The sequence below is a fragment of the Ctenocephalides felis genome, unplaced genomic scaffold, assembly GCF_003426905.1.
Source record: "Ctenocephalides felis isolate EL2017-DRISC unplaced genomic scaffold, ASM342690v1 CF-g0.4_SCAFFOLD_03571, whole genome shotgun sequence".
In the NCBI taxonomy this organism is placed as follows: domain Eukaryota; kingdom Metazoa; phylum Arthropoda; class Insecta; order Siphonaptera; family Pulicidae; genus Ctenocephalides; species Ctenocephalides felis.
In genome coordinates this window covers 27,126,443-27,153,658 of record NW_020539725.1, presented here as the reverse complement: position 1 = coordinate 27,153,658, position 27,216 = coordinate 27,126,443, and the positions used below count along the sequence as shown (strand labels likewise).

At 27.9% G+C, this 27,216-nt stretch overlaps 4 protein-coding genes across 4 annotated transcripts; 1 reads left to right on the top strand and 3 right to left on the bottom strand.

Moving 5' to 3' along the window:
* Positions 1–397: 397 nt before the first annotated feature.
* On the bottom strand, positions 398–2,780 carry LOC113386899 (protein CREG1-like). Its single transcript, XM_026624656.1, has 4 exons — positions 2,648–2,780; positions 2,220–2,398; positions 1,443–1,611; positions 398–773 (listed from the first exon to the last, which is right to left on the bottom strand). The coding sequence occupies exons 1-4, from the start codon at positions 2,761–2,763 to the stop codon at positions 476–478; spliced, it is 762 nt and encodes a 253-aa protein (XP_026480441.1). The 5' UTR covers positions 2,764–2,780; the 3' UTR covers positions 398–475.
* A 1,336-nt stretch (positions 2,781–4,116) lies between these two features.
* On the bottom strand, positions 4,117–6,855 carry LOC113385875 (protein CREG1-like). Its single transcript, XM_026623699.1, has 4 exons — positions 6,803–6,855; positions 6,510–6,691; positions 5,033–5,219; positions 4,117–4,381 (listed from the first exon to the last, which is right to left on the bottom strand). The coding sequence occupies exons 1-4, from the start codon at positions 6,853–6,855 to the stop codon at positions 4,117–4,119; spliced, it is 687 nt and encodes a 228-aa protein (XP_026479484.1).
* A 575-nt stretch (positions 6,856–7,430) lies between these two features.
* Positions 7,431–9,961, bottom strand: LOC113385874 (protein CREG1-like). Its single transcript, XM_026623698.1, has 4 exons — positions 9,840–9,961; positions 8,307–8,491; positions 7,958–8,126; positions 7,431–7,724 (listed from the first exon to the last, which is right to left on the bottom strand). Exons 1-4 carry the CDS (start codon positions 9,959–9,961, stop codon positions 7,502–7,504), a joined length of 699 nt encoding a protein of 232 aa, XP_026479483.1. The 3' UTR covers positions 7,431–7,501.
* Positions 9,962–22,718: 12,757 nt separating this feature from the next.
* On the top strand, positions 22,719–26,906 carry LOC113385178 (transcription factor HES-1-A). The gene is made up of 5 exons (XM_026622998.1): positions 22,719–23,099; positions 25,140–25,235; positions 25,355–25,463; positions 25,554–25,750; positions 25,862–26,906. Exons 1-5 carry the CDS (start codon positions 23,004–23,006, stop codon positions 26,753–26,755), a joined length of 1,392 nt encoding a protein of 463 aa, XP_026478783.1. The 5' UTR covers positions 22,719–23,003; the 3' UTR covers positions 26,756–26,906.
* The last annotated feature ends 310 nt before the right edge of the window (positions 26,907–27,216 follow it).

The window sequence follows — 27,216 nt, the reverse complement described above, 5'->3', positions numbered from 1 at the left end:
ATAATTATTACAAACATTCAACCATTGGGGTTGCATTCTAGTAACGCTAGGTATTTGAAAATGCATCACAACTGCTGATGAAGCACTAAAAATAATTTACCTTGCTGTTCAAAAAATATTAATAAATAATACGCTGAATCAATGATTATAAAATCTTGGCAAAAAATGCTTTAATATAACATTCATTTCAATTTTCTCTTTATGTAATATATAAGTCAAGCTGACTTCTTTTAATATTAGTAAAATGTAGGTAGTGTTTTAAAACATGATGTATCAATTTTTATAGTGTGTTAACATATTAGTCTCCTACTGAAATAATAAGCTTCACTTTACTCGAAAGAGTAACTTTAATAATATTTCTGATCATTTCACATTAGACGTATTTGTTACAGCGGTATTGGTCTTCAAGAGTATGGGGATTATTGTTTCAAAAAAGTGTTTTTATGTGATAAATATTAAAACCTCGTTGTCAACATTACACATGTGCATTTCGTTTACGATTTATTTTTCTGTTAGTTTTTTTATTGGTTAATGTTTTTGACGAAGTCGAACCAAATTCTTCTTCTTCATAATTTTCATTTGGGGGTGTATTATGATAAGCGCCCATAGGAATGCATTCCAATTCTTCCTTACCAGCAACTATCATAACATCGATCAAACTGATGTATCCTATTACATAGTTTTCTTTATTTGGAGTGGTTTCTATTCTTGGATATTTTTCTGTCAAAAATTGGTATCCTTCTTCATATTCGGGAGTACCTCTCTCTAATTTACTGAAATTATTAAATGAGTTAATATAAATGCATTTAATTAGGAAGCATTAGAATTAATAGTAGAATGGACTTTTTGTCTTATCTACATTTTTGGGGACATTGTTTATTTACGTTTAGGTCATAATAAATTGGTACGGAAGCTGACGCCCAACAAATATTTTATAAATTTTCTTGCGCAATTTATCTTGTAAATGAGAATTGTCTGAAACATTTAATTATGAACCAAAAGAATAATCATAATTTATAGTCACAAGAAAATCTAATGATATAATAAATAAATGCATCATTAAACATTCTAAACAATTACTTTTATGAGACAAAATGTCCACATTAAATGTTTTCATAAATAATGAACATTATGGTAAGTGGTGAAAACAGTTTTAATTAATTCTGATCTCAATATTCTCAACTTTCTTTATAGAGTCTTGATTTTCTTATTTGAGTCAAATTATTTAACTCGATTTAAAAAAGATATATCCAAATTCGTTATTTTTTGTCAGATAGTTATTACCACAAACAGTTGCTCGTGGGATAAGAAGTGGAGTTATCAAAATCACATTTACCTTACCATCAGGGTCTTTCGAACGGCTTGCATAATTCATTTTTAATTATTATTATATTTACCATAATAGCAATATTATTAAAATGATTATGTTATAAGCAACTTACGTGAAATTTCCGTTGAATACAACAAAAAAACACCGAGGATTTTGGACATCAATTCCATCCTCCTTACATTCACCACTTTGCATACGACTGACGGAGAATGATACTTTGTGACTATGCTCAAGATGCTGTGTAACGTAGTAATCAGGGGACAGGAAAAAGTAAGGCATACCTGAAAATTACAAAAAATCAACATAAATTAATTACGTTATTTAAAAGAAGTTGTTCGGACATATTTTCATTTTATTATCTTGGCCATGAAGCGGCAATCTTCATGTCATTGAGCTTTTACGCCGGATGGTTGCTACCCCTGGAGAGGAGGTAGTTTAATAAGACTAATTTTTTTCATTTCTAAATCTAATGTCCGCGTAACAATATGTGTAATAAATAATCAATAAATATATCTTCTTGAATTATAACTTAGTGACAAATCAGTGTTTGTAATAAGAACTGCAACAAATACGTAAATTATACCAACAAATCAGTGATTAATACAGTCCACAGATACAAGAGCTAAATGTTAAACTAACAACCTGAGAAAGAGAAATTTAATAAATTCTATAACCACGTGGCGGCTACAGAACTAGAAGAAATTTAACAACAATATGCCGGATCACACTGATTAAGAAAGACACAAATCATATGCCAACTTTTCATCATCAATATTTAAAATTGTTATGCCGAGACAGGAAAGTGCAGTATAGTGCTATGTTAGATGCAATTACCAGATGGCATTAATTATCAAATTAGATATGTTTGGAGTATAATTTCATTCGTTACCGGAGCTGTAAGTAGAATTTCCTTCAGCAAACATTTTGGGTGTAACAAAAGGATAATCGTAAGTTTCCCAATAGTCTGATAGTACACCAAAAGCGCCCCAATGATATTGGCGCAGCATTTGCCTAGCAATACCAGCAAGACGACGATTTACTTCGGGATCAGGAGATCCATAACGGGCGCTAGAATTCAAAGAAAAATATTACCAAATTTTAATTAAAATTAATATCAAAAAACTTTTAAAATGGTTAGTGCTGTATTGAATTGTATTTGAAGAACTTTTAATTAATGGTTAAATTAATAAACCAAATTGTCTTAAATTTAAAAATACACATTTTTGGAAGAGGTTTATTAGATTTTTTCAGGAAAAATATATCATTTTTTATCATTATATGGGTTAATATCAATTTATAAAATCTTTGCTTTATTACCTTTTACTATGACTCGCAAATCTGCCAGGTGTTTTTATTCCTCTCGGATTTTTAACAGCATCAGTAGACCAGGCAAAAACTAAAACCAAAATTAAAATTGAAGTTAAATTCCACATTGCGTTCTTCCTCCTGTTACTCGTAGTATAAACAAATTTTAAATGCCATAATATTCTTAAAGTTTATTTATATGACTATTTTTTCTAAAAAATATGACGTTGAACTTATTTTTCTCCGATAACAAAATTTATGGAAATGGAAATATGGCAATTTCGCGAATAAATTACTTTATAGCCATTCGGATGCGCAAAGTTTACCTATTGCTTAGTAATAAATAATTGGTAATTGACATAAATTGTATAACATTTGTATATTTTTGTTAAAATGATAGATAATATTCATAAAAACGTTCATTTTAATAATATGTTATACTACTACTTTATTATGACAGCTACTGTAAATTGTGAAAATTGAATTTAAAATACGAAATTAATCTAATTATTGGTAATAATGATAATTTTAAAGTATTTCAATAACTATGTATTTATGAATTTTTGGAGTAAAGTCGTATTCAAACTTGCTTTCATTTTCATTTTTTTTTTTAGAAAATATCCCACTTCTGTATTTACCAGGTATTTTACTCCTTTGCATTATTTTCAACTATCTATTTAAATTCAAAATTTTACATAAGTTTGCAATTCATTAAGAGCAATTCATTAGGATGAAAGACTTTTCACTATGAACCGATATGTATATATAAAATGTAATATGAAAACATTTTCAATTAAATCCTGAAGATAAAATCAATTTAAAGCTCATTTAGTAAAATTTAAAAAAGTCCGCCAATATGAAATTTTCAATCCATGGACTCATGCTCGAACTTTGCTTTTGTAAATCTTTGTGTATTTTCATAAAATGTTGATGCAAATATACTAAAGCTACTTCCAAAAATGATTAAATATCATAATTTCAAAAATCTTGTTTTTTTTAAATGTTGTTCATAATTATTAACCTAAAGACAAAAATATCCATTACGTAAACCGGGAGAAAAATGTTTTTTAAAACTAATTGCAAGCTAAACCTTTAGATATAGACTTAATAAAAATTGATATTAATGTTAGAAAAGAGGTATATGAAATTTAGAGAATACATCATTAACATGGTTCGAATTTAATTAATAGTGTTTGTATGTTATTTTTCTTTGAAAAATATGACGTCTTAAATGTTTTTACTTCAAAACAATTTATGCTAATGCAAAATGATTTCATGTATAAAAAATACCATAAAAAATACTGTATTTAAGTAAAAATCATAAATTTGTACAATTATATGATAATATTTGCATGTATTCAAAATATTTCTTGGAGGATTCTATTATGTAAAGAAAACAGCTGTGAAAACTGTTATTATATATTTTTGTGAGCCAAGTGAAGGTGCGATCCAAAAAATTGTAACTAATAATTTCATATTTTTTACTGCATTTTGGTTATGTGATTCCTCAATACTTTTTGTTTATAATGGATTTCACTTGCAAAGTGTTCATTTGGAAGTGTATTAAAATAAGCATCAAGAGGAATACATTCCAACTCTTTTTTCCCAGCAATTACCATAACGTCGACTAAATTGATCGTTCCTAATACTAGTTTTGATTCTTTATATATTTCCTTTATATCTGGATACTTTTCTAATAAATACTGATAACCATCCTTGTATTCTTCAGAGTTCTCGTCTAATTTACTATAATGAAAAAAATAATGACGATTATAGTAATATATCAAATATTATTTAATTTTACTTCAGTGATGAAAACAATAAGATCACATACGATGGGTAAAGGCTTTAGTTTAAAACATTCAACTTTTTATGGCCTATTTTAACCAATTTTTGATTTTGTGTAATTAATATTGAACCAAAATAAATAAATATTCTGAAGACAAAAACTAAAAATAAGTTTTATATAACAACAATATACTTTATAACCAGAAGGATATGCCATTTTATTCGATAAATTTTCAAGGTATTCTTTTTTAGTCAATAAAGTAGCTATGAAGCTAAATCAGATAGTTATAAGGAAAGTACGGTATTAAGATATTTTTATCTTTTATTATTTAGCACATTGATTGTTTTTATTGTTCAGGGTATTTTCTTAGCTATAAAGCTTGCGGAGCCCGAGACCTTTCCAACGAATGCAAAATTGTCGAAATCGATTCGTGCGTTCTGGAGTTATTTCGTCAGGAAGGAAAACCCGACTTATTTTTATATATATAGAAGATAAAATCGTATTGTATCAACTATTTGTTTCTTTGTAAATGGACAATATTTGTGCAATACAAAAATTATCTTCGAAAGAAATAAAGTTATTGTCACAATTATATTCAATCAACTTACCGAAAATCACCACTGTAAACGACCCAATAGCATTTGGTACTTTGGACATTGTGACCATTTTTCCTGCAAACACCAGTCTGTTCAGTAGTCACAGTAAATGACACTCTGGTATCGGCAGTAACATCGGTTATCAATAAATCATCAGGCGATATTGGATAGTCAGGAATAAAATAAAAATATGGTTTACCTGTATAAAAACACCAATATGGCAATATGTTTATATTGTAAAGACTAAGCAATGTAAAGATCCAACATAAAACTGAAGAATATAATAATAATACATAAGCATAGTTTTTTGAATCAAATCGTCCTGTCATCAATTAGAAGCCGCTCTCTTTATTGTCAGTTGCTTTAACTCAAAAACTCGCTTCGAAATCAAATCTCGCATCAAAATTTTTATTCACAGATCTCTATGCAATTATTTCGTTCTTCTGTCAATATTGTTAAGATGCAAAGAACGAAATCTAAGATTTGGGGGGTTTGACAAAAAATCACAAAATATCACTTGGGGTAGGGAGGGTTATAGTAAGATATCACGTGTATTTATTCTTTAACTGATTTTTTTAAAAAATTCAAACATTTTCAAAAAATATTTTTAAAAATCAGTTTTTTCACGCAACTAGAAATACATGTGATGTTTTGTAGGGAAAGGAAGGTAATTTTAAATACCACCATATATCACCAAGGGGGAGGGGGGGTCCAAAAATCCAAAAAATTAATGGACGCCCCCTGACGTAGATGAAGTAATTAAAGGCCAAGACGTTACTCACATATAAAAAATTGAGGATCATTCAAATGAGTTACTAAGACCAGCTCTCAATGTATGTATAAGAAGACCCAAAAATTGTAAGTCAATAAACTTGTTGATTATAAAATTACTTAATAGAGTAATATCCAAACTTTTTTTCCCTAAATAATATTAGCTTTATTATATTTGTTTTAATTTCTATTTATTACATAAATATTTTTAAAAAGAGTTATATTAAATTATTATTATTACTTGCAAGCAATAATACATGTCAATTTTTAAAGGGGTTTTGTATTAATGGCAGTACTAATTCATATGAATTTCACTTGGGATTGATATGATTTTTATAATTATAGGTGGTGCAATTAAAGTGTAGTAAGTATGTAACATGAAAATATTTTTCTTGTTTGCTTAAAATGCCAAAGTCACTTTCTTGAATAATTATAATAATTAATACATTCACTTTTTCTTAAACTACAAAATGAATTGAATAAAATATCATTATATGTGACATCATCACAACCTAAATGAAAAGACCTGATGTGATTTGAATCCAGATATTTCAGAATTCCTATATATGCTAATATATAAACGTAATTCAATATTCATTGTTAAGATAAAAACTATTTATAAAAATTCGATATCTCGATCATATTTAGTATTGTAAATTAAATTATATCTTGTATATTAATCATTCATTATTTCATTATATTATAATTAATTTTATACCAGTGCTATGAGTAGAATTGCCCTCAGCAAAGTTACGTGGGGCAACAAAAGGATAACCAGTAGAAAAATTTGGACTGCTATTTATAGTTGAAAAACCACCCCATGTTGATTGTCGAAGAATTTGCCTTGCAATTCCAGCAAGACGACGATTTACTACGGGATCTGGTGAACCACCTCGAAAACTAAACGGTAAAATTAATATAAATAATCTATTTTTAATTACCATGCGATAATTTGGAGAGTTATGATATAAATCTATTCACTTACCTTACAAAGAATATATATTGTATTACCTGTTCAACTGCTTTTTAGAAATCCTATGTTGGTATGACTGTTTTCCATGCATTAAGCACAAACAGAACAAACAACAAAATATTGGTAAAAAAAAATCCGGCATCGCCTTTATCAAATTTTGTTAAAACGTATGTTAGTGCAAACTGTTTCCAAAGCGTCTAAGCACTGAATTTATATTTTGCCCATTAACTTGGAATAATAATTTATGATAATTTTGTTAAATTACTATAATAAGTAGAGTTAAAGACTATTGAATAACACCTGCAGCAATGCTCAAAGGTTAATATTAAATAATTAAAAATAAACGATAAAATTGAATGTTTTTAAAATCGTAAATAATATTTTCCACAGCTTTATAGCTTTTGTATTTTATCACCAGCATATGCCAAAGACAGCAACGTAACGCATTATTGCTGATTTAAAAATCTTTAACGCACTTCTATATTCCAGCTTAAAATAATTTTTAGACAAAAAAGCATTCTGAATGTATATATAAGTTCATAAATTGATATCCACTCTTTTTCTCCTAATTGAATGAACCTGACAGATCTTTATATCACTCTTGGTTTCACAACTAAAAAAAGCTAGAAAATTATCAGATTATACAATATTTAATTTAGACTGCTTTATTTAAAAGTTTTGTACAATGTAATAAATTTGATTTTACTCGTAATTAGTTTTTTTTACTTCAGTTAATTTTAATCCATTTCACTTTCAAAATCCTCATTTGGCGACGCCTCAAAATAAGCAGGAAGTGGAATACATTCCAACATTTTCTTACCAGCAACTACCATAACTTCTACTAATTTGACTGTTCCAACATAATAATTTTCTTTATCTGGAATATCTTTGATTTCCGGATATTTCTCCATCAAATAAGAATAACCTTGGTCGTATTCTTTGGAACCTTTCTTCAATTTACTGTAAAAAAGTTACGTAGAAATTGAAATCTGCAATTGACATCAAATCCAAATGTATAACTACTACATTCCATCAATGTAGAAGTTCTTTATTTGATGCTTTAGATTCGAAGTTCTACAGTAGTGGTTCTACAGTAGAACCATTGTCAAATGTAACGAACAACCAGTATTTGTTATAAACATGGTTATGCAAATAAAAAGGCTTTGAAAATGTAAGAATATGATATCACTTACACAAAATCGCCACTGTACACAACCCAGAAGCATTTGGGATTTTGCACAATATAACCTCTTTTGGAGCAAGCACCAGTTTGTTCAGTATTTACAGTAAAAGACACTCTGCTGTCTTTAACAACGTCTGTAGACTGGAAATAATCGGAGTCAAGGTAGAAATAAGGTTTACCTGTTAATTTGTTTATGTTAATAAATTAGTTACAGAACAGAAAAAGCATTTCAAAGAAGCATCAGTATATATTATGTAAATAAACTTATTCACTATAGGTTTGTATTAAATGATAAATTAATTGTGTATTGCTGTGTGAACGAAGGTGTGTAAAATATCTCAAGTATCTCCTTAACTTACCAGTGGATACAGAAGAATTTCCTTCAGCAAAAATTTTAGGTGTGACAAATGGATAGCCATTGGTAGTAGAATTTGTTATACTAGATATAGTAGCCAAATCTCCCCAAGTAGATTGACGTAGAATTTGACGTGCAATACCAGCCAGGCGACGATTTACAACTGGGTCTTTAGATCCATCGCGATTACTTATAAGTTTGAAAAATAAAATTAATTAAAATTGAAAAATTAAATATCAATAAATGGGATATTAGCACACAAAGGGAATGCAATGCAACGTAATTTGAAAAATACGTAGCACAACTAAATAAGTTATTCAAGGTGCAGAGTAAAAATGGTAAACAGAATTATTTACTATAATTGTATAAATAAACAACAGATAATGCTCGAAAAAAATTGAGATAAAGCTCCATGAATTTTAAGTATCTAATGAATATTATCAATATACTTTTCTTTGTTATTATTTGGGAAAACTTTTGCCATTACAGACTAGAATTCATCATAGCCATTTATAGATATTTTGGTTTTCAAAATAATACTATAATGTTTTATTAATTACACAGCATTCACTATTTTCATACATCAAAATACAATTCCAATTAAATGTTGTATTTTTGTACATTTTAATTATTTAAATATTTAGCTTATTGTTAAAGGTAATTTCACTAAAGGTAAATTGACTACAGATTTTTCAAAAAATTATTTCAACAAGAGAGCAAGTGATATAGAAAATCATATCGTAATAATAATTGATATTTGACAAAGGTTTCAAATTTTGTAATATTTGCTAATTATTTCTTGTTAAGAGATAAATATAATAAAGCCTATATGTTACTAAAAATTATAATTGATAATATTAAGCAAATTAATCAAGTGCATTTTTTACTATAAAGGGCTAGAGTATTATAGAACCTGTTCAACATCTGATTCTCAACTGATATATTTCAAAAGATTTTAAATTGTACAGAATTTGGTGCAAAACCGGAAATTGCACTGTTTGCAAATTCTATTAACATCAAATCAAATAATAATAATAACGAACTAAGTTTACATCAAAGCAAACATCGACGAAAGATCAAATTTTGACTCAATTACTCCTATTTAGATTTTTAGTGAAAAACAATTCAGAATGACTTCAGAAAACTACATAAATAAGTTGGATTTTCTAATAATTTTCCTCTATAAACATCTATTATATCACCTGAATTTCTCACAAATGTATCAACTTTAATCACTAGAAAACAGCGAGATTTTTTATTCGCAATAAAATAATACAAAATATAATATTTATATATTATATGTCTGTATGCGCTTAAAAAATATAATGTTTATAAAATGTTTTGCTGGTTTGAGAAAAAATGAAACATTATACAATAGTTGTAAATCTGAATTTTATCGGGTAATTATAATTTAAAGGAAATTTATTTCTGCTAGCATTTATCTAATAATGTTAATAATCAACTGCATACAGACATATAATACTACATACCACTAATTACATAATTTTTTTATTTTATTATCATTTTATTATTATACCTGTGTTTAGCCCTAAGTAACTTAGGAGCTTTCTTTTTAACATTTCTATTATTTCCATGTGTATAAGTGATGATACACAAAAACAAAGTGATAAAAAATATTATAACATATAACTTTCTCATCGCGTAAAGTGTTGACAACAAAACAAACTGGAAGTATCCAAAACTTGCCTGTATATATATATATAATATTTGTTGATATTTTACTGAATATTTTAAAAATAATCTATAGCAAAATATAAAATTCAATTTTGCACTTAAATAACGCATTTACTTGCTAATTTTCTAAAATACGTTAAAAACCACGTGGTTGCTTAAAATAATTATTATTCTATGCATATCGAATTAGTGGTGAACAATAATAATTGATAAAAACTTGCCATTAACTTGCATTGATAAAGTTCATGCATATTCAAAACGTTGAATAAGTGTGATTAAGTTTTCGTCGTCATTTATTATCTAATAATATTCTGAATATTTTACATTCGTAATAAAGAAAATAACTTAACTAATGCGAAAATATGCGCGTTTAGATTAATGGGTGATACATAATTAATTTTTGACATTTTTCCGTAATTGTAATTGATTATGTCAAGAGACAAAAAGACCTAAGACGATTAAAATTCAATCAGGAATAGATCATAAATAATTAAATTCTAGGTGATTGTGATTTAATAATACCATATTTATTATTCACTTATGTAAATTGATATAATTGCACAATTTATTTGAATTTACCATTATGCTTTTTATTATGTGTGATCATTTTCATTGCATTTGCCAATAAAAAACGTGGTTTTTGCATTTTCACTGACTTAAAAATTATGTGACATGGAACAGTTTTTAGTGAATAAAAATTAAATAGAGAAGAATCGAGTCTCAAATAAAAGAAAACAATAAAAGTAAATAAAGTAATGGAAGTGATCTTTAATTTTTTAACTGATCATTGCTGCATGAAACGCATTAAAAATTTTCATCCCAAGTAGGGAAAACTGGGTACGGTTGTGCCAGGGTACGATAGTGACAGTTCTACAATTTTGAGAAAGGGAGAAAGATAAAGTATGTTTGTTCGAACAAGTTTCCATTATTGCATTGAATCAGAGCTCTACATTAGCATGATCTGCTGACCCCATTGCTTTCAAAGAGTCAAACATTTTTCTTTGTCTGATTTCTTTTAATAATAATGGATATTATATATAGATAGATCACTTTGTTTGTAATTTTGATGTAATTGGAACATTAGTAGTTCAGAACCAGCAATTATTTTTTGCGTAGATAATTCAGCTCAGTCAAAATGATGATTTGTTATGAAAAGTGTGCGTTAGGTACGGTTGTGACATGTATTTCTTGTCCTTTTGGGTGAAGAAAACAGATAAAGTAAAATCTAACTTAACTAAGACACAATACGAAAAAGAAAAGGTAAGAAAACCTCAACACAAGAAAAAAAATAATACACAGATTTCTTATTAGCCTTTTGAAAATATTTTGTTTTGTTATATATTGTTATATTATATTCCTAAGCTTTGTTTGAAACTGGTAAGTTAACAAAATTATTGCTAATAAAAAAAAGTGACACAACCGTTCTCAGTCTCCCCTTTACTTAAATTCTTAGGGCATATCCGTTGATATCTTTGAAAATCTCTAAATGTGATTTAAAGCGTCTTTAATTTTCCAAATTTGATCCTTGCCGCGTGAAACACATTACTCTTCTTTTTTATGCCGAGTAGGTACTTATCGAGCTCATTCAATGGTTTTTAAATTTTTGAAACCGGTGCGGCCGTTTTTGAAACTCAAGGACAAATTTTGGCTCACATACATTCACACATACAATTTTTTACAACTTTGGTGTCAAACTATTCATAGTGACTTAAAAAGTTGAGAAAATAAAATTAGCATTATCTAATTCTATGGCGAATATATGAACAAGTCTCCTTCAAGTCATGTGATCATCAAAAAAAACTATTATTATTTATTGCCCACGCGATTTGCCGATACACGTGTGCCCCACGTGTTGCAGTATCTATAGCAAATGGTATCCGATTAAATTCTCCCACCAGAATTAGTAACTTATATGGTGGTTTCAAATCAACAAGTGGCTACACGGCATGCAACAGCCATGCGCAGATTCTCTTGATTCTCTTACTCAATCCAGGGACCAGCAACATATGAATTAAGATAAAAATGTATGTATTTGAATACTTTATAAATCAGTAGTTACTAGTAATCGGCATTATATGCAATGTTCAATGTATCTTAATTTCACAAAAGAAACATATTCTACAAATAATTCATTGATGTATAATTATATAATCATGGTGTATTTCAATAATACTTTGAATAATACATATATTTATACATCAATGTTGTATTATGTGCAAGGAATGAGAATTTCCTTTAATCATAATTTAAATTAATCAGCACTAGAACTAAATAGCAACGTTTTTATTTTATGGTCTCGTTTCATCAAATCTTTTGTCAGACTACCCAAATAAATAGATTTCCGAAGAGTCTTCAAAATGTAGTTCATAGTGATGTTCATATATAGCATAAACAACTAGACGCAAAAATAGAAAATTAGATTGTTTAGTTGAGTGTGCTAGTTCTTTGGTCTGAATATTCCGTTGTACAAATTCGATTTTTGTTTAAAGAAACGAAAATAAAGTTGATAAAAAGTTAATAAATTTATTTTATTGATAATATTTTATCATAATAATTAGAACACATAACTCACAATTATTTTTTGCCAATATGTACATGTACTTTTAAATATGACACAGATAAGGATATCATTATTTTAATTATTATTATTATATATTGAATTAAACATACATTATGAACAATAATTGTTTTCGTTATTTGTCTAATTTAGTATTTTAATGAATATAATAATCGATATTTAGTGAAAAAATCGACTGATTTGATTGTACCTGATCATTGTACAGGTATAAGTTCTCATTTAATATATACAATTTTGTAGGTAAATGAAAATTAAATTTTTTATTTGAAAATTTAAATGAAAGACTTATGAAATGTATTTTGAATCTATTATGTAGATATTTTACATTATCCGAAAATTTGTGTGTCTACTTTTTTGAAATTACATATTTCAAAATTACTCTAGTTTTTAGATTATACATATCACAGATATTCTACGAACAATTTTAAATAAAATTTGCAACACTAGTTTTTTAACCTGTATTAGAATTTTAATATTTGTCACAAATGTGTATGTACCCACAAATAATTTGTGAGTCATAGTAGTACATAGAAAATTCGATTTAAAATATATACATTTACACACATTTTACACAAAAACACAATAGAAAGTAATAAAAAAATGTAGAAATAATTTTGTTACATAAAGACATGTTAAAATTTTGTTACATAAAGATAATCTAAAATTAAACTTTTATACAAATACGTAGTAGAATGTTTACAAAACTGAAAATCTTTAGTAAGAAAGTTTTTAATATTTATATTTTTTTTTTTTCTATTTTCTCTCTTATGAATATTTGTTTTTTCGACACATAAGTAATTGGAATTTTCTTAAGATTCAGAAGTAGGAAAGACTGGGTACGGTTGTGACTTTTTTTTATATCAGCAATAATTTTGTTAATTTAAAAGTTAGCAGAGAGAGAAGTTTGTGTACAAGAAAATACTAAAATGCTGTCTTTTGTTACGATGGATTTGTCATAAAATCGAATTACACAAAGAAAGGGTGAATGTCACAAACGTCCACAAAGATTCAATGCAATAATGAAAACTGGTTCAAAAAAACGTACTTCATCCTTTTACCTTCTGACCGAATTTAATCTAGTTATTTATATATATCATATAATAACTAGATCAAAAAGGGAATTATTAGTAAAATAAAACTTATTGCTAAAATTTTTTATGTATTTGCATCACAATCATAATATAAATAATGAATCACAATTAAAACATAGGGATCTCGTAGCGAGACATAAAAAGTTAAAATAATTTGAAATACATATTGCTGAATGTCTACTTCTTTATTGTGTAAATACAGATTGTAATTAATAAAGAGAAATAAAAAAATTAAATAAATAAAAATGAATGTAAACTTGTTTATCCAAAGGTTGTCCAGAACTGAGTTGCTCAGCGCCAAATAATAATATGGCACAGATAGTCAGTTCCACGTTCTACACACGCGACGTGTTCGCCACGTGCAGGCACATGTGCATGTGTATAGTATTATAGTAGTTGTTAATAGAGATCACATTATATAATGATGTCATACGGTTTACGTACATGGGAGCGTTTGCTTTCAACATAAAAAAGGCATTCATTGCATTTTTGCAATAGATTAAGTCATCGAAGATTGCCAGCTCTATTGCACTTATGCAAATCACGTGGTTGCTCAATATAAGAGATAATTTTGTGACACGCCGATAATAAACTAGTTAGTATTGGTATTTTTCCTTGAGGCAAGTTACATGAACTTCCCGAAATGTATAAATAATCGACTTAATCAATAAATAATAAATCGGAGTATTTTCTAAAAGTAAATTTTCAATTTTTTAATTGAACCAGTTTCCGTAGGACTTTAATGGTTTAGTATGTTCATTAAGACCAAGTACTCTATCGTTATACCAAGTAAATCGTCTAATTTTAATTTTAACAAATGTCAAAAGAACTATTCATTTTCTCAAACTTTGATGAATTTTTAAAATTAAACTACTTGTCGTAAGATCGTAATATTTCAGTAACTTCTATAAGACCATGATATATATCGCCAAAAAAAGTTCCATAAAAATCACCTTAAATTTTTTTTCAACAGTTAATTACAAAAAAACGGCTCGGTAGATTTTCACCTAAAACTAATCAGTATCATTCCCAACTAATATCTTTCGAACAGTTTTTTATTTTTTAAAATCGATTCGGTAGTTTGAGCTTAAATGTGGACGAAAATTTAAAAACATAAAATTAGGGAGTCGGATTTTTTTATAAAAACATAAACTTCTCCTTCGGGAAGTTAAATAAAGCTCTGAGATAATGATTTATAATTTGCTAAACTATACATTCATATAAGGAATGCAATACCGATAAAAAATTTCAATACTGGTATTTCGGTATTTTGCTCTTTTAAAACCGGTAATACCGGTAAAATACCGGTATTTTTATTATCTTAAACAAATGTGAATAAAATTGATAGTTTCTTGTACAAATATACGATATATATCGTATATATATATACTGCCCGATTCTAAATAACTCATCAAAATATATATATATACTAGCTGACCCGACAGACGTTGTTCTGTACCCACGTCTACAATTTTTCAATATTTTATACTAATATTTACTGCTTAGTTAAAAATAATAATTACTGTTTTTTGAATTACTATCTACACCAATATATGAGTGATGTTGAATGTAGAACTGCTTTAAATAAATGATTGTTCTCAATTCCCACAGTTAACACTTTAATTATTCATTTAACAAATATTAAAAAAAATTCAATAAAATTGTATATTAAAAATTATATACTGCGATTTATAGAACAAATTTATTTCCAATAGCTCAATTTATTTCATTGCATTTAAGGGTTATATAGTATTTTTATGCATACCTGTAGATGTGGATGTATTAATGAATGATTTTTTATTTATTCACGACTAAAACATTGATTTTCGAAATTTATCACACTAAAAATGATCGTCTGCCTTTGTGATTAATGGTCATAGCATAAGATACACGTGTTGAAAATTGAAATCTTTTAAAAAGTACAACAAATTCAGAAAGAATTAATATATAGCATTTGCGACAAAGGTGCAATAATACCTTTCATTTTTCTACCCAAAATAATTGCTTCAATAATGTTGCCTATAATTTTTATAATTTCGTACTATATTTTAACTGGCTTTTAGTAATTTTAATATCTAAATTACATTTTTTTCTCCAATAAATCAATATACATTATTGCTTAAGTTTATATTTGAAGTGAATTAATTTGTCAAATCCTGTTCACATGTGCTCTATTCAACTTACGATCAACAAAATTATTGCTCTGTGAATTTTTTTACTGTGCTCCAATTTACTTGATATTTTGGAAATAGGCTAATCTTTATCTTTGGTTCAGAAGTGAAAACAATTTGCACTCCGTCACTATCCACCGCATTAATTGGATTATTACTCTTTTAATTATGATTTTATCATAACTTGTAATACACTATTTCAAAGGTGATTAAATGAGCTACGGCACAATGAGTGAAACGGCGAAGGGTTAAAGGGCTCGAAAGACCTCTGGTTGGACAGCCGCGCACTTCGTAATTAATACTTCTATAAATATTTGTGTAATCGAAAAATACTAAACAACAATAATTACTAATAAAAATACCTCGAATTTTCATATATATACTTTTATACGTATTCTTTCAGAGATATTATAATGAGAAATTGGATTTTTTTTAAATATTTTTTTTAAAAATCGTTTGTACTAAAGTTGTGGTATTTTCTATAATCCTTCAAGATCTCTTAAACCAAGTTTTTTCTAGATGGAATACGATTATTTTTAAATTTGGTGGTAATGGCACTGAAAAACTATTTGATTTAAATGAAAAAACATTATATGCGTCATTCATTTGCATGATAGTTTACTCATTTTACACGCAGAAGTACTCATTTTAAAGCTTATTTTGAGCACTATAAAAACCCATTTTCATATCTAGCCTAATAATGTTCCAAAAACACTATAAAATAGCGATTTATTGAGATTTTAATTGATATAATTTTGTTCATTATATGATTTTCGTTAAAATGTATATTTTTGAAGATTTTAGCAAAAAATGATAAAAAACGCAAAAAAGAAACAAATTTTTAGTAGCCAGTAACTTGAAAAGTATTTGCTTTTTTGAAAAATATTATTAAACATTTTTCTCTTATAATTAGTTCTTTTATCGATACCCAACGTTATTTTGAAAAAAGTAAAATTACACCTCTGAAAAGAAATGTCATCCACCCGAGAAGTGGTAAAGGAGTTTAAATTGTTTTCATTTCTGAAGAGTAAGATAAACCTAGTTCCAAAATTCCAAACGAAATGGAAAACAGTAGACAAAGTTCAGACCGAAAGCGCTCCATTGAGTAAATATTCCGTACCAAATGACAAACATATGAATTTTTGACACAATGAAACTTCTAAATATTTTTTTTTGTATTGTGACTTTGTATAGTAAGGCAAAACGACTGCAAATTGAATATTTTTGAGCGCAATCACTTATGGCTCGTCTTGTTTGCACGAATTCGTACGGCGAATCTGTTCGCAAAGTGCGCAGACAAAATTATTGCAAGCAACGCGCAGTTGAGAACACGATTCGCCGTGCGCGTCAGACGCATGCGCATACTGTCAAACGCATGTTATATTATTTGCATCTTAAATTAATTTAATTTTTGGCACATCTCAGCTGCTTTTCGGCATTAATAATGTAGACATTACATTTTCTTTATTTTTAATCATGAATTTATTATATGTTAACATTGCCTTAGCCTATAAGTGAACAGAAATGTTTTGGCAAATGACAGTCTTCAATTGTTTTGAATGTCAAACTAAGCTTCGAATATTTTCAAGGGCAAACAATGATAAGCGGTTTTTTATAATTTTTTCCATTTATTTCTACAATCTAACTATATTTCTATGAATCAAAACATTCTAGAAAATTTCCCGAACAAACTTCAGAAAGATTCATGAAAATCCGAATTATAGTTTAGGAGGAATTATGAAACTTACATTGTTACAGAAGAATTTTATATATAAGATATATATATATATATATATTAGGGTGGTCCTTAAAATGGTCATTTTCGAATTTCCTTGCTCCCAGGGGCTCAAATGGTTCCAAATTGATAAAAAACAATTCTCTGAAAGTTTTAGCTCTTAATATTAACGTTTAGATAGAGCGCAATTCAATCAAAGTTTTGTATGGAAAGAGCATGGAAAATTTTTCAAAAATTTTAAAAATGTTTTTTAAATGTAATTTAGCGAACAAATGAATGAATAAAACTCATTCATTTGTCACTAAGTTACACCTAAAACATTTTTTTTTAATTTTCAAAAATTTTTCCATGCTCTTTCCATACAAACTTTGATTGAATTGCGCTCTATCTAAACGTTAATATTAAGAGCTAAAATTTTCAGAGAATTGTTTTTTATCTATTTGGAACCATTTGCGCCCCTGGGAGCAAGGAAATTCGAAAATGACTATTTTAAGGACCACCCTAATATATATATATATATATATATATATATATACAGAATTTTAAATGTTAAATATAAACAATACAACACTCAGATTTTTAACACACTTTATTTGGTAATTACAGATGTTTCGAGACCATGGTATGCCTCATCCTCAGTGTAATTTCAAAACAGTTACTTTTATACTACACATTCTTTAATATTTTATTTAAATTACATTTAATTTTTGAAAACACAAAAAACATCACTTCCAGAACTTGACACAGTACTAAAACAATACTAAATCAATCAATCTATCAACAAACATGTGAATAGATACAGAAATATTTTAAACAAATCTTAAGTATCGAGATGAAGAGACAGGATTATTATTATTATGTAAATAAATGAAGTGCGCGATCGCATACTAAAATCAACAAATGTGAAAACAGATTAATTTATTGAAGAGAATAAGATAAATAAAAAAAATATATAAATTATTATTATTAATGATGTTTATATAAGAGTCGTGTAAAATATTTGTGTCAGTTCTCAGATTTACGCTATTATCAGTCCGAGCTATTAATATTGATTCTGCCATACTCCGTTTAAATAAATCTTTTTCGTGGAATAAGATTTGAGGATTATCAAAATCAAACTTATGGTTGTTGATATTAGCATGATCCACAAGTGTACTTTCAAATTTTTTATTATCTATTTTTTCGCATTGTAATTCATGCTGTCTGAATTTTTTATTTAAGTTCTGACAAGTCTGGCCAATATAAGAACAATTACAATCCAAACAATTTATTTTATAAACTACATCTTTCTTTTTTGTTAAAGGAGTTTCGTCGTTACTTACTTTAAAGACGAAACTCCTTGTAACTCCGAAATTGTATTGCCTATGTGTTAAATCAGCATTATCCAATATTTTAAAGACTTTAAGTGTTTCTATCTTAATTTAAGATCTGATACTTTATCAAGATAAATAATAACATACTATAATCGTTGAATATTTTTATTTGAAACAATATGATGGTTCTATAGTATTTTCAAACTGCTATACGTTTTCGTAAAATAATATTTTATAATTGTAATAAGAAGCAAAAAAGTTTAGTAAATATTCTGATTAAGTTAGAAAAAAATAAAGATTACGCATGGGTAATCTTTATTTTGTTGATTGTGAGTCTTTATAATATAAAATATTTTTTAATTTATTTAAAAAAAATAATTTTTACATTAAGAAGAAATAAAAATCATTATCTATCGGTTCGATTCTGTTTATTGTAACACGATATGAAGCCCTTCATAAAACAATAATTATTCAGTTTAATGACGAGCTGATATATGATATTTTGACATTTGTTTATACTTTATTACCACTTAAAAATATATCTGTTTATGCGATTACAGAATTTAAAGATAAATTTGTTCCGAGAAATTTAAACTCGAGTGTAATATGGATCTATTAGCACTTATGTAAAGATACCTAAAATACCGGTAATTTTTAGGAAAATACCGGTATAAATACCACCGAAAATTCGGGCGGTATACCGGTATTTCGGTACATAAACGAAAAGTTACATAAACGCATATGAAAATTATTAAAAGACAAGAAGTTTTCTCACAAAATAAAGTAAAAATATATACAGGGTGTCCTAGAACTCAACGTCATACAGAAACGGGGTGATAGTATGAACCGTAACTGTCCTGAAAAACATCATATATATTTTTTTAATATACTAACGTATGTTGACAACTTTAATTAAAAGTTAGTGCATTTAATCAGGGTTGTAAAGTAATAAAATACTTTTTTGAGTAAATTTAAATTTTTATCTTGTATTTTAAATTTGAGTAACAAAATATAAATCTAAAAGGGAAAAAAATGTTCAATGTGAGCGAAATGCGTTAGCCGTTATCGTATTGTTTTTAAGTTTTTATTTTTTAACTTGATATTTATACTTATGAAGACAAATAATCAGTTCGGCATAGTTCAGTTATTTCATAACAAATATAAATTAATTCAAAGGCAAACTGAAACTAAAATTATCCATTATATGCAAATGTTATTACAACACAATCTTCGATTTTGCTTATATTCAAATGTGCAAATATGAGGCACGATAAGTTGTCATTTCATTATTCGTCATTTTATTTACAATAAGTTTATATCAATTTTCATTATTATTGATACCACTACTCTAAAAGTATTTTAATTAATGTGATAAAATGTGATTAATATACCTAAACGCACAATTATTTTAAATTTGTATTGCATCATTATATGCAAGTTTCATACGCGTTATTAAATTTCTCAGATTAGATATATTCATTTATAAATTTAGAATTTATATTAGTCATTGCATATGTATTTTTATATTGAAACATTTGAACTGACGCATATATTTGTAATGAGTTCAATTCCGTTTTTACCTAACAATTGTAAGAGTAAACAATTTAAGGTTCAATTCAGTTTCAATGTTTTTCAACAAAATTAATTCATTAAAAATATACTGATTGTTGAATATAATCTTTTCAAAAATGTATTGTTAAACGCGACACGTGTATTCACATAAAATAAATATACCTTTTGTTAGTGATTTTCTACCCTTTGAATAGAGTTTGAAAATGTCTCAAAGTGAAAGTTATAAAAATAAATTACATTCAAAGTAAAAAATTACTTTGAATGTAATTCATTTTTATAACATTTAGACATTTTCAAACTGTTGATTTTTTAAAAAAATCAAGATCCCCGTTATTATTTGAAACTTTATCTCATATAAAAAATAACTTAATCATATTTGAAATATAGAGTAAAAAATCGTATATTACTCGATTTATTTATTTTATTAAAAATTTTATCATTCTTTGCACTTAAACCTGAAGTTTTTATTTAAATTATATTTTTGTTTTTAAAAAAAATGTGATAATATTTAAAAACGATTAAAAGTTAGATATTTTCGTTTAATTTTAGATATTAAAATAGTTATATTTTTTTGTATGGAATCTGTGGAAAGTTTACTTTTTATTATTTTATTATATTACTTATGTAAGTTACGCCCCTGACTCTATTGTAAAGGATGGCTTTGTAACCCGACGTTCCAGATTTGGTAAATACTTCGGACAGCCTGATATCAAACAATAGCGACATTGATTTTCACTTGAAAATATAGATAGAAATATGCTTTTACCAGACATTATTGCAATAAAAATTATCAGCACTAGAGAAATTGTATTAATAACAAAATTATCAAATACTAATGGGACAATTATTTGGTTGTCTTCCATATGAGCTATGTAGTGAAGAATTCTCATCTCAATCACTAGTATAGAACTCATTGAAGTTTTTAATATAAATTTTGAAATAAAATTTATAAAACATATATGTAGTAAGTTTACATATATAAACATATATGTAATAAAATGTTATAAAACATCATATGTGACATATTAATAACTGAAGTATATATTAATTGTTAAATACTCATAGGGTAAGTTATAGAAATTCCAAAACATTTGAAAATATTTTTTTTGATGATTCAAAAAACATTTGATTCGTATTAAGGGGGTGACGTGCTGATTAGTTTTGGTAAAGGCAGTGGCGACTGTTTCGGAGATATGGGGCAAGAAGTGTAAGAAAATTTGAAAGAACCAGGCAATTGATTATAATGAGTTAAAGAATATTTTACTTGCATTGACAGAATGAAAAACTGATTGAGGTTTTTGGAAAGGCAGGTCCAACGGTTTCGGAGATCCAATAAAATAAGGTTAAAAAAAAAATCCATGTGGCGTTAAAAAAAATCATTAGACAAATGCACATCAAATATATAAATTTTAATAAAAGATATAAATTTTATTTTTATTTCTATTGGTTCCGTACCAAGATTTATAATATTTAATAATAAGACAGCGGCGCTTACGCGCTTCGATTTTTTGTCTCTAAATCAGTAATGCAACATACAAAAAATTTTAAATGTGTTCAAAATTCTCAAAAAAAATAAATCTAAAAATCTTCAAATTTCAGTACAGCAAGTTTCCTTAAGGCAGGATGTCATGCAATACTAGGATTATTTTAGTAGATTAGACTAGGTGTACCTACTAATATCCGATCATAATATTATTTCCATCTCATATTTTGTTAACAATTTCCGCTCATAGTTTATTTTTAAAATATTATCCCTATCTTATATTTTGTTAACAATTTCCGCTCATTATTTTCAATAACAGATTGCAGAACAAATGAATTAAAGAATAATAATAACACAAAATTCACAAGTTTGAAAAACAATCGATGACTAATAAAATTATCTAAACGCAATATCGCCTATGTTATTAAAACAAGAAACCAAATCAAAAAAACACCACGGCATATGAGTTTATATCGCGTATGACTCATTCCGGTAACAGTATATCGGTCAAAGTGCATTACTAATTCACAATTTGAATTTCCATTTACGGATAAATAAAATTCGCTTGGTCGGGGAGGGAGTCACGCGTGTTGATACCTGCCTCGGATTATTATCTTTCTACCTGAATAACAAAGATATTTGTATGAAAGGCTGGACCGACCCGAATGTTGCCGTTTCATCCATCCCCACCAGAGACTCGATTTTTAGCCCCGCGCTCCGGAATCACGCGCCTGGGCCTGGTTGAACGATCATTCAAGTTCTGAAATCAGTATAGCGCGAAGCACCGCTCTGAGAAGACTAAATATACTAGCACAAAAAATTATTAAAGACTCATATCCCAGGATTTATAAATCGTACAGTGACTTATTAATAAAATGAAAGTGTCTATTAAAAAACTATTTATAATATACTTGTGTTAAGACTGATATTTTCCACAAATGTGCGATTATGTGTAAATCCATGTTGGTATAAAATTGTGTTATTTTGTGACTTTTACAAAAGTGCTGGGAAGTGAAATAGATTTTTTGATTTATTCTGTAGATTTTTAATTAAAATTGTAAAAATGGTTGCTGGAGCTACAGTAGCACCTTTGTCTGGTGCAGCGGTGGTCAATGATGTTACAAATGAGCCACAGAAACGTGCCAGCGATAATAGAAGGGTAAGTTGTATTAAATTTTATATTTGTTTAAAAATTTATTTTTCAAAAAAAAAAATTTAGTTGCAATGGAATATAGCATTTTAATATTTATGAAAACATAGAGTTAGATAGAGAAAACTAATATTTTTTTAAAAAAAATCTTAGTGATAAAAAAAATTTACATGGCTTAAAAATAACAAAGAATATATTGTTTGAGTATTGTTGCATTCATCTTGCTTCATTTTCGCTATTTTAATTTTATTTCATTGTCTTCTGTGATACATTATAATACTAACAAGGAGAACTTCAGATTTACTCTTCTGAGATTTTGATGAAACTTTGCATACAGATAGAGTTGATAGTTAAACTAAATAGTTTAAAATATTATAGTTGTATGAGAAGTGGTTCAATTATAAAAATTAGTTAAAGTTTAGAAAAATAGACCGTGCGCAATACGTACGAATACATCGGTCTATTTTTCAAAACTTTTTATAATTTTTATAAAATCAAAAATTTTTATAATTAAACCAACTCTCATAGGCCTATAATATTTTAAACTTTTCGATTTGACCATCAACCTTATCACCATGCAAAGTTCCATCAAAAACCCATAAGAGAGTAATCCTGAAGTTCTCCTTGCTAGAACTTTTATTAAGATTCTTATCATTATTAATCAATTAAATACGTCCATTAAAATTTTGAGAATGTTATAAAATACAAAGTAAAAATTTTATTTTTTCTTTGAATTTATTTATTTGGATATTTTTCACTATTAACGTTGGCACCTACTCTTTACAAAACATGTAATATATCATTATTAAAATTAAAAAAAAAAATACATGAACTGAATCACAAAGCCAAAAAAAATATTAATCTCAATGCAGAACCGAGTTATAATCATAAAAATGTTTTAAAGAATTCAGAACATAATAAGGATAAACATGAAAATTATTAATATAATTAATGCTTTACTTTTGCTTTTTTTCTTTGTTCTATTTACAAGTTCTCATATTTTCAATAAATCTTTTAACAGTAATCATTAACAAGAACTTTATAGTAAAAAAAATATTTCAAATTTTCAAAAATACCTTTATTAGATCTACACCTACTTATTATTTCTACACCTACATCCAGTTAAAAAATTTCATCAAAATATAAAAAGATTGAGCAAAGCCTGAAGACCTACGCGAAGTCAAACTATTTTGACACTTCTATATATAAATTTGTTTTACCCACCGTGGTCACTGGAAATAGGTAAAACGTCAGAAATTTTATGTTAAACTCGGAAATATAATTTTAGTTAGGCAGAACCAGAAAATTTATATATGCTTTTGAACAATTTTATAAATAAAAGCTGGCTAATGATGGTTGAGGATTGGATTGATAAAAAAAATTTAAAAATATTTGTTGATCTTAATAATTTTGCATTTCGAATATTTGTACAAGAATCACAATTTCTATAAAAATCAAGTTTGAATTTAAAATAATCATTTATCAGCATTTACATAAAATGCGAGTTAGTTAATGTAGGTTGCAACCAAAATGATGAAACATCTCACACGTAGAAAAGTATCAGTTTCAATCTCCCAGTTACATCAGTGTCATGTGCGTCAATAGATAAATATAAAATTTCTATAAAATCATCATCAGACCATAACACGCGACGTGTTTTCTCTACAAAATGAAAAGTTCAAAGTCCAAGCCTGATTTAATCATCATTTCATATTATGTTTATTATGAGGTGTCGTCTCCGGTTATTTGCGCTTGTGATTCTCGTTATCGTCAGAAATTGGTCACACGCCGCAGACTCGCTAATCTTCAGTTCTGGTTCTAACTGGATCAGTGTAAAAAATATTTGTTTGTCAAGCATGACTTGTAATTTGTTTGTTTATCGAATTACCTGACTTATCTACGTAAGAGTTCTCGGGAACACTTTGGAAAATTTGTTAGCTACCGTATTCTATTTATATACCTTGCTAGATAATATTTATTATTTATTATATTTAGTATGCTGTATAATTAGCAAGCGTTTATTTACGTTGTTTTGTTTTTTTTTTGCAGAGTAATAAACCAATCATGGAAAAAAGAAGACGAGCTCGTATCAATAACTGCTTGAACGAACTTAAGACATTGATTTTGGATGCCATGAAAAAAGACGTAAGTACCTCATCAGATTCTCATTGCATTCGTATTAGAACCATGATAAAAATATTTTTGCTTTTTGAAAGAATTTGTGAATATGATTAAATATATTAACCAATATTTATTTTTTACAGCCTGCTCGTCATTCAAAATTGGAAAAAGCAGACATTCTAGAAATGACTGTTCGACATTTAGAGTCCTTGCAAAGACAACAAACCGCTTTAGCCACTGCCGCCGATCCAGGTAAATATTCTAAATTTTTGTCATTAATTTATCAATATTTTCAATTAAATATTATTTATTTTTCTAATATTTAAATTTTCTTTGTTATAGGTGTTATGAATAAATTCCGTGCCGGATATGCACAATGTTGCGGTGAAGTGAGTAGGTTTCCTGGTTTGGAACCTGCTGTTCGGAGGCGATTGATGCAACACTTAGCAGGTTGCTTGGTCAATGCTACTAATGGAAATGCTAATAGAAAATCACCGACAACTGTACAAGATGAAACTCCAGAATCCAATCAGAATCAGGTTAGTTTTAAATCAAATTTAAATAGTCAATTTATTTATCAATTATAAAATGATTAAATTGTTTTATTGCTTTTGACTTTAGTTATTTATTGTATTTCCATTTTTCGTCAGGTCCACATTCTGCCAGCACCAGAACCTGCCCAACAAATCCACCTATCAGCCCATGCGGGTGGATCAGTTTTTGTTACCACATCTGGCGGTCAAGGAGTACAGCTCTTGCCAACACGTTTACCAAATGGTGACATTGCTTTGGTGTTGCCTGCATCAAAAGTACCTCAACAGCAAACTCCTACGCCACAAATGGTTCCGCAAGTGAACCCACAACCAACAGCTAACTCTTCTCCAAGCTCGTCACCAAACACGCGCTTGATACCAAATTTAGCACAACTACATCCATCAATGCAAACACCTAATGTTACTCATCAAGTATACGCTGAACAACATGCAGCTTCTCCAAATGGCATGCATATGAATCAGAGATTAAGCCCAAATGTTATCCAACAGCAGAATGTAGTGATGGTGAATCAATACCAAAACGTAGTCAAACAAAATTTGACAGTGCCACAAGCAACTTCAGTGATTGTGCCTACACTTTTAACCGTTCCTCAAAGAACGAGTTCTACCCATTCGGCAAGCAGTGGCTCCTGCAGTCCAGCTTCATTCTGCTACGTCAGCCCACCAACTCCTCCAAAATCTAGCCATAGTGGAGAAACTCCAGATCGGTCGACATTCTCTCCCGAAATTAACAATCACGAATCGCGGGTGGCATTCCAAAAACAATGCACACCCGATATTGACGTGGAGGAGAGGTTGAATCAACTTAATCGCGTAGCTGATGGTTTACAAGGTGCCTCCGGGGAAATGCATAGAGAACACAAAAGACCTAGGCATCATTTGTTACAGAGACCCGAAAGCCCCCAGGGTCCGATTTCTTTGGTCGTTCGCAAACAAAAAACTTACAAAGCCGCTGAAGATGAAACGAATCCTTGTTGGAGACCCTGGTAATTAGTGGAAATTTTTTAATCATTTATATGATAAAATTCTGATCATCAAATTTTATTTTAATTATATTTTAAATTAAATGTTCTTGAGTGATATAAAAATTATAAGTTTTTTTGAAAAGTCGTGATTTGATATTGATTACTGCGCGTAAAGACATATAAGTTAGTTCCAAATGAAATGTATATATTGTGCCTTAACATTTAAAAATATTTATATTATACTATAAATTTTAATTAGATTTATACGAACTATTTATATATCAATTGAATTGCAAAACTTTGCATGGCAAATATATTTTATAATTAGCAATTGCAAAGGCTCATATTGCAAAAAGTTAGTCATTTTATCCTTGTAAGTTATTTTTATCATTACTTTATAATGAATTGTGCCAGTCATTCTCTTTTATATTTAATCCTATGATGTTATTAAATCGAATCAAACCAGAATTTCTTTGTGATGTGCAA